General features: G+C 39.0%; 1 protein-coding gene across 11 annotated transcripts in view; it reads left to right on the forward strand.

Annotated features, from left to right (window-relative positions):
* LOC139473488 (disco-interacting protein 2 homolog C-like) overlaps positions 1-14,448 on the forward strand; it is a 101,142-nt gene that overhangs the window by 49,143 nt on the left and 37,551 nt on the right. For 8 of the 11 annotated variants that reach the window (XM_071256087.1, XM_071256090.1, XM_071256089.1 and 5 more), the window contains 9 exons: positions 6,187-6,420; positions 7,891-8,025; positions 9,015-9,070; positions 9,670-9,730; positions 11,618-11,691; positions 12,054-12,192; positions 12,927-13,018; positions 13,323-13,448; positions 13,990-14,113. In XM_071256087.1, the coding sequence (XP_071112188.1) occupies positions 6,187-6,420; positions 7,891-8,025; positions 9,015-9,070; positions 9,670-9,730; positions 11,618-11,691; positions 12,054-12,192; positions 12,927-13,018; positions 13,323-13,448; positions 13,990-14,113 (1,041 nt within the window). The remainder of the gene's footprint in view (positions 1-6,186; positions 6,421-7,890; positions 8,026-9,014; positions 9,071-9,669; positions 9,731-11,617; positions 11,692-12,053; positions 12,193-12,926; positions 13,019-13,322; positions 13,449-13,989; positions 14,114-14,448) is intronic. The other 3 variants (XM_071256088.1, XM_071256093.1, XM_071256097.1) reach the window with 1 other exon arrangement.

Here is a 14,448-nt window from a genome sequence, read left to right on the forward strand (position 1 = left end):
TGATAGAAAAGTTAATGGATTGAATGATAAGGCTTGGTGACATGGTTGATTGTGTGTCCTTGTACCCTGATGACATGGAATGCTGCTCAATACTGCATGTGAATGTCCGGTCCACACTCAGTTATTTACATACCCCCATCATGTAGCTGTATTACTGCAGTGTTAAACAAAAAAAATAAAAAATGGTCATGATACAAGTGGACAATTTCACTCATGTAATCATGACACAGGACCTGATGGTTGGAGCTAGATTTTCAGGCCTTTAAATTAGTGCAGATGCAAGTTAAAGGCTGATGTAAATAACATAGCAAATGTTAGTCAAGTTAGTGATAATCCAATCACCAGTTGGGATTGATGACTGATAGGTTACCCCTTTACTGATGCAAAGATAAGTTGTAGGTGTCCATATGTGACATCATGCCTTGTGGAGAAAGATAGCAATAAAAATGATTGATTGGTTGGAACAAGCTGATTATGACCAATGTTCAGTGATAAAATCCAAACCTTTTCCAAATCAATTATATAGGGCTTATTAGTGTCAGGTGATTGATTAATTGGAATAGGTCCCCACTACTTGAGTGACGGGAATTACCTGGTGTCACACACACAATGATAGCCCTGTGAGGATAGGTCCCCACTACTTGAGTGACGAGAATTACCTGGTGTCACACACACAATGATAGCCCTGTGAGGATAGGTCCCTACTACTTGAATGACGGGAATTACCTGGTGTCACACACACAATGGAAGCCCTGTGAGGATAGGTCCCTACTACTTGAGTGACTGGAATTACCTGGTGTCACACACACATTGATAGCACCTGTGAGGATAGGTCCCTACTACTCTTTGAATGACTGGAATTACCTGGTGTCACACACACAATGATAGCCCTGTGAGGATAGGTCTCCACTACTTGAGTGACGGGAATTACCTGGTGTCACACACACAATGATAGCCCTGTGAGGATAGGTCACCACTACTTGAATGACTGGAATTACCTGGTGTCACACACACAATTATGGCCCTGTAAGGATAGGTCTCCACTACTTGAGTGACGGGAATTATCTGGTGTCACACACACAATGGAAGCCCTGTGAGGATAGGTCCCCACGACTTGAGTGACAGGAATTACCTGGTGTCACACACACAATGGAAGCCCTGTCAGGATAGGTCCCTACTACTTGAGTGACTGGAATTACCTGGTGTCACACACACAATGGAAGCCCTGTGAGGATAGATCCCTACTACTTGAGTGACTGGAATTACCTGGTGTCACACACACAATGGAAGCCCTGTGAGGATAGGTCCCCACTACTTGAGTGACTGGAATTACCTGGTGTCACACACACAATGATAGCCCTGTGAGGATAGGTCCCTACTACTTGAATGACTGGAATTACCTGGTGTCACACACACAATGGAAGCCCTGTCAGGATAGGTCCCTACTACTTGAATGACTGGAATTACCTGGTGTCACACACACAATGATAGCCCTGTGAGGATAGGTCCCTACTACTTGAATGACTGGAATTACCTGGTGTCACACACACAATTATGGCCCTGTAAGGATTGGTCCCTACTACTTGAGTGACTGGAATTACCTGGTGTCACACACACAATGGAAGCCCTGTGAGGATAGGTCCCTAGTACTTGAGTGACGGGAATTACCTGGTGTCACACACACAATGGAAGCCCTGTGAGGATAGGTCCCTACTACTTGAGTGACGGGAATTACCTGGTGTCACACACACAATGGAACCCCTGTAAGGATAGGTCCCCACTACTTGAGTGACGGGAATTACCTGGTGTCACACACACAATGGAAGCCCTGTGAGGATAGGTCCCCACTACTTGAGTGACGGGAATTACCTGGTGTCACACACACAATGGAAGCCCTGTCAGGATAGGTCCCTACTACTTGAGTGACTGGAATTACCTGGTGTCACACACACAATGGAAGCCCTGTGAGGATAGGTCCCCACTACTTGAATAACTGAAGTGTGGATTGTGTGGTCACAATGGCTGGTCAATGAAGATAGTACATAGATTAGCACCACAATTCTACTGTATTGTTCTACCTGATTGGGCTTGATTGTTGCTTTCACTGTCCAAGACTGGTTCTCCTGGTAACATTGGTAGCTTCAATGACTTCATCTGGTATAAAATGCTAATGCATACTCTCATATCAAATTATTTGACCTAAACATGCTCCACAAATAAATTTTCCCTCTGTGTTAACATGTTGTTGTTTAAATGCATTTCGTCACTCTTTCATTTCACTTATCCTCCAGTGTAACAATTATTTAGTATCATGATCAGAAACAGATTATTATGTTAATTTAAGAGAATGAGATCAGTGAGGATAATAAAGATCTGTTTGATCGGATATATCAATAAATTCATTATTCACCAGTTCTTGTTTAGATGAAATAAATATCTATGCACATACAACTTCCGTAACAAAACACAGAGTTGTTGCCACCTCAGACTTGATAATGCCCCATTAATCAATTAGACACCTTTGTGTCCTTCCGTTTTAAATGAAAGTAAATGTTTATAGTTATAAAAAACATTTCTCTCCAACCTTTCGTCAACAGTTGAGATGTCAGAGAGCGTTGTATCCCCACCTATGGGAGATGTAGTCACTGTTTGATGTTAATATGGCTAATAGCATGTAATACGAAGAAGAAACCACGATCTAGTAAACTGAAGAGCTGCCACACAGAGAAAGACTTGTTTTGTATTGATCTAGGAACATTTTCTTTTGCCCTGACCCCAAATGGCCTCATTGTAAATGTTTGTAAGGATTTGCTCCTTTCTTGGTAAACTTGTTCGTTTACCATACCGTTCGGTTAGAAAATTGTCTGCGTTAGTGTTAAAGAGGAATTTGGAGATGGGAATACCATTTTGTAAGTAAAACCTTGAAAATATGTCCAAATGTGTCACAATTCATTTGTAATTTTTGTTGAAACGAAATAATGTATTATCTGGATACTTGTTGACAGTGGTCTGTAAATATTAGGGCAGATTTAATGGTGCACGATGTGCGTCAATATTCTAGGTTCGCTTGATGAAGAGGATTTTTGTCATTGTCTCCTGAATTCCTTATGGTTGTGTGAGTTCTCTGTAAACATTTGCTTGTTGATAGAAGACCAGTATTTGAAAATATCTCATCTTTTTATTTTTGTGAATAGTAACAGTTTTAGGAAGTGCCCCCTGGATGCTGATTGAACAAATTAAACAACAAATTTGCCCATTATCGCCAAAGACCACATTAGGGTGAAATATTAATCCAAACTGAAATGTAATTATGAATCAAACCTTGATTATATTTATATCCAAATTAGATCACAATTTGAAAAATGGATATTAATTTATATAAACTAGAAAATAGACTGTTTCAGTCTAGATTGAAACAATGGTTACCCATTGTAAATAGGCCAGTGTAAAACTGTTTGATTCAGCTGAAATTTTTGGATTTTATCTACAATCATACTTATGTGGGCACAGATTTGGATAGTGGTTTAAACAATATTTTGTTTTCTTCTAAATGGATTGATCAGCAGGCACAATGCCTATTTGAAGACCTCTCCAATACAAATATATTTACATGAAATATCATAACACTGTGGAAGATATTATTGTCAACATGAAATATATATATATAGATTCATAAGAAGTGAAAAAGTGTCTAATATACCAAAGGCTTTCAAAGAATCTGATAGTTCCTCCGTCAGCAATATGGTCTACTTGGGATAGAACTGATTATATTTATATTGGTGGTGACTAGTGCAGGTGAAATTTACCATTGCCAGGTATGGTGCCCTATATCCTCACCACTCATATTAATAGTGATATCTAACTATGTGGGCAAACTATCCAAGGTAGTGAGTGACTGAGTGAGTGCCCAATCTTGCAGCTGTCCCTATCAGTAATTATGATGCTGAAGATCACAAACTTATAATCAAATATAACTTTCCAGGTAATACAATGACGTCAAATTAATATCTATATTTTATCATAAAGATTGATTATTTTAAAATATGCCAAAGATCTCAACAGCAGGCTACTATTAACATAGGACAATTGCCATTTGTGAAACCTAATCCAGTACTTGCATCAGTTGAGGTGAAGTGTTCCTCATTCATGAATGTCTGTGAAGCATAATGCAGTTTTGTAGATAAGGCATGTTATTAAGTACTTGGTTAACAGATCAATTGACATTTCAAAACATGTGGACCATATTTTAAATTTTGAATTAAATTTTTCTAACTGGTATATTAACTACTTTCAGTCTTAAAAAACTATATGTGGGTCAATAGACATGATTGTTGGACCAGAAGTAATCCTTTCTTATGCCACACTGTCAAACATGGCATAAGGCTTACTGTACTTTTAAGAGGTGACTTAAGAAATATGAAATTTGTTGGGATAGGAAAAGAAATGTTTTGAGCAAGCAATAAAAAAGACTCACTGTCCCTTCCCAATCAGTATGTGTATCATGTCCTAGCACTTGTTTAGAGACTTGACATGTGTGTTCTTACACAGAAAGTTAGCCTTGACAACAAACAGGTGTTGGTGATGACAACATGACTATATGTAGATTCTGTGAACACAAATAGATTTCTTCTGATGAGCATTGTAGCTCTGACTGTATGCATGGTATGTGAAGAGATGTTTATTTGTCGTTGATACATGATGATGCTTGAGCCCATATTCTTTTCACTAGGTGATTTAGGGTATATGTCATGATTGGGATGTCTCAGTGTAGTTTGAAGAAATCTTAACTTTGGTAGTGAAAAACTTGTAGAAACTACACCAATGTACAAACAGTTAGGTTAAAGGGGAGCCTAGCTAGGGCCAACTGGCAGCGAGATTTTTTCAAGTCAGTTGCACTGTTTATCTGCAAACTCCAATAGTTTGATGAGTACCGATGTATCACTGTAACAGTTGATAATTACCAGAATTACACAGAGACATTGTCCAAGTTTCACACAAAACACTAATTACAAATTGATGTCTGCGGAAGTTAGCAGGAACTGTGATGTCTGTGGTATCACTGTTGGGTCTACACTTAAAAATAAGTGATTTGGAGCCTAGACTTGTTTACGAAATTGACAACCATTATGTACAGTGATATGTATCATATCATCGTCCATGTATGTGATACTGTAAGTCATGAAATTAATGCAAGCATGAAATAAAGGCGGACAATGTGAGAATCTCTTGCACGCATTACAAGGCTCGAAATTAAAAAAAATAATGATCAGGTGTGCCCAAGGTCATTGGACCTGTTTTTGAGGTGTGCCATTTCTGTTTAGGTGTGCCTTGTCTATATTACACAATTACCATGACATATAGTTATCGTCTGCAAGGTTTTCACAACAGTCAACACAAATAACCACTTCCGTTTGAAACGCAAGACTTAACTATTATTTGTGATATTCCGCCAAAATACGGACAGACATGTATATATTCAAATGTGTTTCATGCTACTGTAACCATTTCATCTGAAAATAATAGTCAACGAAAATCACTGAATAATGCTTTTACAACAGGAAGTCATTTTGTGATAGTGGAACATGCAACTCATGGGAAAAACTCTCTCATTTCACAGTTTATGTTGTCAACACATGAAATCAAAATGAACATAAGTACTTTTGATGAAAATGATGTGTGCTGCGGGCATGGCGGCACTTGTAATTTCAAGCCCTGCATTAATAAAGTGACACATTTTTATCTAAACATAGAGTATATGGTCATGTCAGGTTCACTGAAACAATATATATATATATATACCAAAGCTCACAACAAACAATATAATTGTACGCTAGATTTAGACAATACTTCTAAGTTCTCCCCAAGTTCTGCATTGAGTGTGCTCAGTTTTGTTTACACGAGTTGATCAAGCATCAAGTCACCATGCATGTATGACGACGTCTTTGTTCATGGGTAATCTTGACAAACAATCTTATAATTACAAGGCAAACACTGCCCATCTATGTTGTGAAATAAGGTCCAGTAACTCGTGTATCAACACTCGCTGACCCCACCAATGTCACCTGAATATGCATTATTTGGATTAGTTTTTACTCTTTAATATTGGAAATAATAGACTATGCTTATTAGCCTTCTAGTTACCAGACTTGGCCTTGAGACATAATTCTATCTCTCTTGCCACTTTAGATTCCTCGTCTGATGACGATGACAGTGTGTTTGACGAGGAACATTCCCGGGGCTTCCAGCGAGGAGGCAACAGCCGTGACAGTGGTGCTAGTTCCTCCTCGTACTCAGATGCTGGTGCCTCCCCTCATCACCAAGCCCAGGAACGTCCTCGCAGTCAGCAGTTCGGCAACTTCATCATCCCCGGAAACACAGCCAGACATGCTCTAGCAGATGTCATGCAGAACTCCAGACATTGTGAGTTGTTGGGATTCGAGGATAGAATAGGTCCTTATTACCAAGTGCTTACTGGTTAGCAGGAGATGGTTACATAGTGCTCATGCTATGAACAGTTTGGTTCCCTACCCGAGACTCTTTATTTGTAGGCAGCTTGGATATAGCTGGAATTGCAGCTCAAAACATTCATTCATTGAGTTGAAATTGTGTAGATTGCATATTTTCTGGGAGTGAGACCTTTAAATTCCCAATAAGTAAAAAACGCAATTATAATAATCAAGGAATTTGGTTCCTCTTCCTTTAGATAGGACCATTGCTCTTGCGGCAGCATATTCTGATTTGTTGATGTTTGGGTAGCCAAGTACCATATGAGTATATACCATCTTGAGTATAGTGCGCATCAATGTATAATGTGCTACCCCCTCTAGCGGATTCAGTATTTTGGAGAAAAAAATAATCGAATATCAAGCGCAGAAAAATATTACACCGTAGATCTACCCCTTCAGCGAATTCCGGTAAACGAACAGGTGATGAGAAATGTTGATTTACCGTTTAAGGTGTATTTTTTGTTCTGCTAGGCATTGTTTTACATCCAGGGATTAAGATTAAGATCAGGTGTACGTTTCTTGGAATCTACCGTGATTCAAGACACTCCCAATGATATAACTTTACAGGATTTTAATGCAAGGATCAGCAACAGTTGTACCTGAAAGTTAGTGAAACTATTATTTTATCAGGAATTATATATTCAAATATCTTGTTAATTTAGTTGCAGCTTTTACTAAACATATTTAAAATAATAATAATCCTAAGCGAAGCAACTGATCGCTATTGCTGGTTATTATTTTTCGACATGGAATCAGTCTGACCAGTCACCGTCCAGGCTCCTGCGTACGTGATCGTGTGATCGCGAGAACTACGTGTTGACATAGAATTGTCAAACTATAACAAATATGACTTTTAACGAGTCAAAGTATGGCATTTATAATATATATATCCATTCTCTGTCAACTAAAGTTTGTTTCAAGACATCAATAGGGGTAATCTGATTGTGGTTGCTGTTAATAACGCTGAGTTGTGCGATCTTCCGATTGCTTCACACACAATTTCGCCGAAATTAATTAAAACAATATGAAAAAGAATTTTGAATAAAATTAATGAAATAAGTTACAAACATAAGTCCAGATATATGAAGAACACTTTTTATAGCCAGACTGTGTCATTAAATGATTAGTTTGCAAACTTCAGTATGGATTTGTTGACATGGTATTTCTCGTGTTTCACGGTAATGTCTTTCCATGGGGGAAAAAAATCAAAACACTTTATTTCGGGTATAATGCGCACCCCCTTCCACACAGCTGTGTTTTTGGAAGAAAAGTGTGCACTATACTCAAGAAAATACGGTAGATGAGACATTTTCTTGCCATGGAAAAGGCTTGTGTTTTCATCCCACATGGTCACTCACTCTATCAATGGTTTATCTATTTCTAGCACATCATATATCCCAGCCTCCCGATGTGACCAACAACGCCAAGAGTCTCCGTCAGGCTGACCGTGTTGGGCGCTACAACCAGTCCTCTGTCCGCATCACTACCACCGGCAACGTCACTGGCGTTGAAGATGATGGTAACAATATATGCTTTTCAGAATATGGTGTGGGCTCATTTTGATAACAGCATTTAGGAGTGTATTCAGGTTTAATTGAAATTTGACACATGGATGTGGGGAAGAAGAAGATTAAGACCACACTGACCACTGAGTATGGACAGTATCTGGACATGAAGAGAATTGGTTGATTCCGTGTGGCCTATCCTCAGTGACCACGCTGTTGACTAGTTTGCCTTCAATATGCAGTTGAGATATGTATAGGTGATATCACTCATTTTCTACCATACTTGAAAGTCAAACGTTGAAAATGTTTAGGTTCTAATGAACACATCTTAGCGTTTTGATAAATGCAAACATTTATGTTATATTGCCAGAGCTCAAGATAAACTGTGTATCTGCGTAAAATACGCATCAGAAATGCAGAAAAACGCAGTGAAGTAAAATTCAACTGTATCAAATATGCAACGAACTTTACAGATACCCTACAAAAATAAAACTAGTGCATATCATCAAAATATTGCGAAGTAACCCTGCGTATTCGATAGCAAATCAGCAACTTATTTTGAAATTATATACGGATATTCCGTCAACCTTGCCAAACTCCACGATGACAGTTACATCATGATCATTTGCCATCACACTTTCTTGTGGAAGTATTGCGTTATTTTTGAGTCCTATAAAGCTCTAGTACCCACACGACACCAGCTTGCAGAGACTAGATGAATAGTGTTTTTAAATATTTAACTTCAATACCCACATGTGTAAAAACTAGTGGGTAACAGAAATTTGAATACCCAGATAGAATTACTGATACCCAATGGTTTTAAAATGCATGAATAAAATACCCACACCAAAAGCTTATCCGGAGCTCTGTATTGCAATTATTGTTAGTTAAGCAAGTCCTATATTTCTACGTGTTGATGTATATAAACTTCATCCTGGTTGTTCCCCAGTGAGGTTAGCTGTGAAAGATGTCAATTTTCAGCATGATGTAACTCACCTTTCAGGGCCTAGACACGGAAAAGTATCAGCAAAGATTCAACAGTTACTAAATACTCTCAAGGTAAGAGTCTGTTTAGATGAGTCTTGTTTTCCATAATGTGAGGTAGGTCACAACATCAGAAAAAGAAAAAGGAAGATTTACTTTCAGAAATCAAGTTTTCGCTGCTTCTTTAAAACCTGTTAAGATGTAGATATATATCTCAGAAGATGGCTGAGCAAGACACTCATAACAGGGAATAAAAACTATACTGAAGTGAAAATACATTTGAAAACTCATCCCTTGTTTGACAAGCAGGACCAATGAAAATAGAGTTGGGATTGAAGGGAATAAAAAAAATATTGACGTTTATCTGATAAATAGTTTACACAACCCCTGTTTTATTTGAAAACATCTTCTGTCAATGTTTACCACCCTGTGTAATGAGAGGTACTCTAAATATCAGCTAGACATGCGACATGTACATCTCTTGTTCAGTTCCATGTTGTGTCAGACCAAGGAACCATTGCAGATATTTATCATGGTTTGATTAATAATTTAATCGTTTCTTTTTAGTAAATTTTTCCAGTGTAGTATCTTTTACATGCTAATGGTGGTTGTGTTATCTTTGAATCTTGGCTCTGACTTGTGTTTGAAGTGGTATGTGCTTCTTCTTCTTACAGAGACCGAAGAGAAGACCACTGAAGGAGTATTTCATGGACGAAGATGAACACACATTAGAAAGTGAGATCCTCAGTTCTATGTTATTTGTGTTTCATGTAGTTTAAGTCTTAACTTTGTGATTATGTATGCTGTCATCTACATACAGGTTGACTTCTTTTTTTAAATAAATAATGGTTTGAGTATTTTGATTTAAGCACTTTCAATCGTGGGGTTCAACGTGAAGTATGATATATTCAGTGATTATCACTTGAAGAAAATGTTGTAACTTGAAATTTTAGCGTATGAAACCAATGCGTATTTACTCTGTCATTGATTTGTCTTGATTATGAACGCAATGTTTTTATAAGTAATGGATATAATTAGGAATGATAGAAAAAGAAATGATACCTCTATACTAAATAAAATTAATCTCTGGGAATGCTGACTGTGAAACTGTGTGTGCTGTATGGTACTGTGATTCTATACGGCAATGTATTATACTGACTGATGCAATGCGAATGTATTATACTGACTGATGCAATGGGAATGTATTGTGCTGACTGATGCAGTGGCAATGTATTATGCTGACTGATGCAATGGCAATGTATTATGCTAACTGATGCCATAGCAATGTATTATGCTGACTGATGCCATGGCAATGTATTGTGCTGACTGATGCAATGGCAATGTATTGTGCTGACTGATGCCATGACAATGTATTATGCTGACTGATGCAGTGGGAATGTATTGTGCTGACTGATGCAATGGGAATGTATTGTGCTGACTGATGCAATGGGAATGTGTTGTGCTGACTGATGCAATGGGAATGTGTTGTGCTGACTGATGCAATGGGAATGTATTGTGCTGACTGATGCAATGGGAATGTATTGTGCTGACTGATGCAATGGGAATGTGTTGTGCTGACTGATGCAATGGGAATGTGTTGTGCTGACTGATGCCATGGCAATGTATTATGCAGACTGATGCCATGGCAATGTATTATGCAGACTGATGCCATGGCAATGTATTATGCAGACTGATGCTGTGGCAATGTATTGTGCTGACTGATGCAATGGGAATGTGTTGTGCTGACTGATGCAATGGGAATGTATTGTGCTGACTAATGCAATGGGAATGTATTGAGCTGACTGATGCCATGGCAATGTATTATGCAGACTGATGCTGTGGCAATGTAGTGTGCTGACTGATGCAATGGGAATGTATTGTGCTGACTGATGCCATGGCAATGTATTATGCAGACTGATGCTGTGGCAATGTATTGTGCTGACTGATGCAATGGGAATGTATTGTGCTGACTGATGCAATGGGAATGTGTTGTGCTGACTGATGCAATGGGAATGTATTGTGCTGACTGATGCAATGGGAATGTGTTGTGCAGACTGATGCCATGGCAATGTATTATGCAGACTGATGCTGTGGCAATGTATTGTGCTGACTGATGCAATGGGAATGTATTGTGCTGACTGATGCAATGGGAATGTGTTGTGCTGACTGATGCAATGGGAATGTATTGTGCTGACTGATGCAGTGGCAATGTATTGGGCTGACTGATGCAATGGGAATGTGTTGTGCTGACTGATGCAATGGGAATGTATTGTGCTGACTGATGCCATGGGAATGTATTGTGCTGACTGATGCAATGGGAATGTATTGTGCTGACTGATGCAATGGCAATGTATTGTGCTGACTGATGCAATGGGAATGTATTGTGCTGACTGATGCAATGGGAATGTGTTGTGCTGACTGATGCAATGGGAATGTGTTGTGCTGACTGATGCAATGGGAATGTATTGTGCTGACTGATGCAATGGGAATGTATTGTGCTAACCGTGAGGTTCGGGGTGGATAAAACAGACTGAGATGGCATGGCAATGTATTAGATAGACTGTGATGCTATGGATATGTATTATGCTGACTCTGTGCTACATATTTGTTCTATTGTTCCAGTGCCTACTGCTGATCCTAATGCCCCAAAACCAGAGGGTAATGAACTAACACCAGTACCAGGAGAACAGCTAGTAGTAAGTCATAATCAGCACTCAAACTTTATTGTGACTGTGTCGTCTTCTTATTTATCCTATTGTGATTATGGAAAAACACAAAACTCAATATCCTCTCTCTTTGATGATTTCAGTGGGACCTGATGTTTTAATGGGATGAGTAGCTAAAAAAACTTTCTTATTTTTAAAAATTAATTATCTTTTTAACAAAATGACTTTCAGAAATTGCCATTAACCATTTGGCCAGTCAGGCACCTTCTAAGTTCAATACAAGTTTATGCCTTCCTGCTGCCTTAAGCTGACGAGATCTACATGGAATACTGTTCAAAGCGGCTTTAGACCCTACTGATCAACTCACTCACTGTTGCATGTACTCCACATAGTTCCCTCTCCCCCAGATCCCATCGGGCCTCCCCCACAACCTGGAGGCTGCACTGCAGAGGTATGGATCCTCCAGCTTCAAGGCCAACGCCGTCACTGTGCTGGACCAGCATGGGAAACCTTCCTACAATCTCACATACGGTTAGTAGTATCACCACAAAGCTACCATATTAGTCCAGCTTGACAATGGAACAAGGTTCTCATGCTGTACTTGCAGTCATCATGGGAGGCTATGTTAAAGGTCAGCATCAAGCTAAGAGCTTTCAGACCTAAATTATCATGACAAGGAATTCCCTTATTCCACACCATTGCGATTGATAACTTATAAGTGACATTGCTTTGACAATTGTGACAATACTATTTGTGTTTGAAATTTTAAAAACGTGTTGCCTTGGCTTTTTGTTTACAAGTAGCTCTGGCATTGACTTTTGTGTTGACATTGCGGGGAATGTAAATAGTGGTATGGAGTCATGTCGGTCAACAAGCTGCTGAATGATGCACTCAACATTTTAAGCTCAACATGAAAAATCCGAAAGTTGTATATTAAGAAATATTCTCATGTGTCACTTTCAAGAGTAAGATGCCATGTACATTCAGAGTGATGATTTTGGTGTCAAATCTTCCATGAGGATTATATGTGATCTGTTACTTACTGTTTGGTAAACATTTTGTTCTCAAGAAATAATGAAGGGTTCTCCAGCATGGAGACTGCTCTTTGGACTGATGTAGCTGGAGTGACACATTCCCGGATTCATTTTGTTGTTTATCCTGAACAGAGTTGAGTCCAGGATAGACTAAGGTTCCCTGGAAACACTGGAGAGATCTGGGATCCATGTACTGAAAACAAACCTCACTTAAATGTTTCTTTTTTCCAGGCAAGCTCCTGAGTCGGACTCAGAAAATTGCTTTCAACTTGTTGCACAAAGTAGGCCACAAGGAAGGAATGAGCATAAAACTGGGAGATAGGGTGAGGCTGGCATACATTCAGTGGGGTTCCCTGCATGACAGATGCTTGGAGCTGCTTTCCATATCTGTATTGAATAAATGTATTTCAATGCCAAAGACTTCCATAGCAAACAAAATTTGGCATTCATTTCATCCAATGCAGTGTAAGAAAAAATGAATGCAAGTCAAGTACATGTAAAATAATATTTTGGCGAGTGAAGGATTTTCAGTCATTTGTTTGCCTTTTGCCTTCCTGAATTACTTGCATGTCAGAAAACAATCTCTTGAACACTGTGTGAAACACTGATTGATGACATTGTTGACAGGTGGCGCTGGTGTACCCCAACAATGACCCTATCTCCTTCATCTGTGCATTCTATGGCTGTGTGATGGCGGGCGTGGTGCCGGTCCCCGTCGAGGTTCCTCTTACAAAGAGGGTCAGTGATAGACATGTAAGATCGCACTGCATATGTGCTTTTTGCTTCTTTTCTTGTCAGACATTTTAGTATGCAATGATAAGGCTGTGAGTAGCTGGTTGTCTCCAGATTATAGAGATTTTTCAGAAATGAGTGGTGGAGGTAAATGGTTTGTGTAATTACCTAGTATACCAAAATTTGATAATGATCATCTATTTGTGTTTCTTATTGAGAAAAAGAAGCATTAATAAAGCATTAAGAGCAGTATTGCCAGCAGTATTAGACACCAGAGGAGATAGCACTTGTATGTTTGTGTCACATTAGATTAGTTTAGTGTAGTCACTTAATGTCTAAATATGTCTGCTGCTGCCACTGCACTTAGTCAGTGTAGGTCGTCACAGGTCAAACTCATTCTGCAAATCGAATTATTTCTCATCAGACAGGTGTCATGTGTAATCATTGATTATTGAATGTATTGTGTCACAGTTGAGTATTTTTTTGTTGATATCATGTCATTGATAAAATGTGTATTTCATTTATTAATCTTAACATACTCTAATGGTTGCCATGGCTACAGGATGCAGGAGGGGCAGGTGTTGGCTTCCTGTTAGGCAGTTTGAGTGTCTGCTGGGCACTCACATCCGAGGCTTGCTTCAAAGGGCTTCCAAAGTCCAGTAGTGGAGAGGTCATCACTTTTAAAGGTAATGAAGACACTGACATGTCATGGGCAGCACCATATAAAAGTGGAATAGAGTAAAACATCTGCTTGTAGTGGGGTATGCAGCACCCTAGACAAACAGGAATGTAGTAAAACATCCTTTCGTGGGATACACAGCACCCTGGACAAACTGGAATAGAGCAAGACATCCACTCACATCGGAATACACAGCACCCTAGACAAACTGGAATAGAGTAAGACATCCACTCACATCGGAATACACAGCACCATAGACAAACTGGAATAGAGTAAGACATCCACTCATAGTGGAATACACAGCACCCTAGACAAACTGGAATACAGTCAGACATCTACTCA

Source organism: Haliotis cracherodii, unplaced genomic scaffold (assembly GCF_022045235.1).
Source record: "Haliotis cracherodii isolate W230 unplaced genomic scaffold, xgHalCrac1.p SCAF_29, whole genome shotgun sequence".
Taxonomy (NCBI): domain Eukaryota; kingdom Metazoa; phylum Mollusca; class Gastropoda; order Lepetellida; family Haliotidae; genus Haliotis; species Haliotis cracherodii.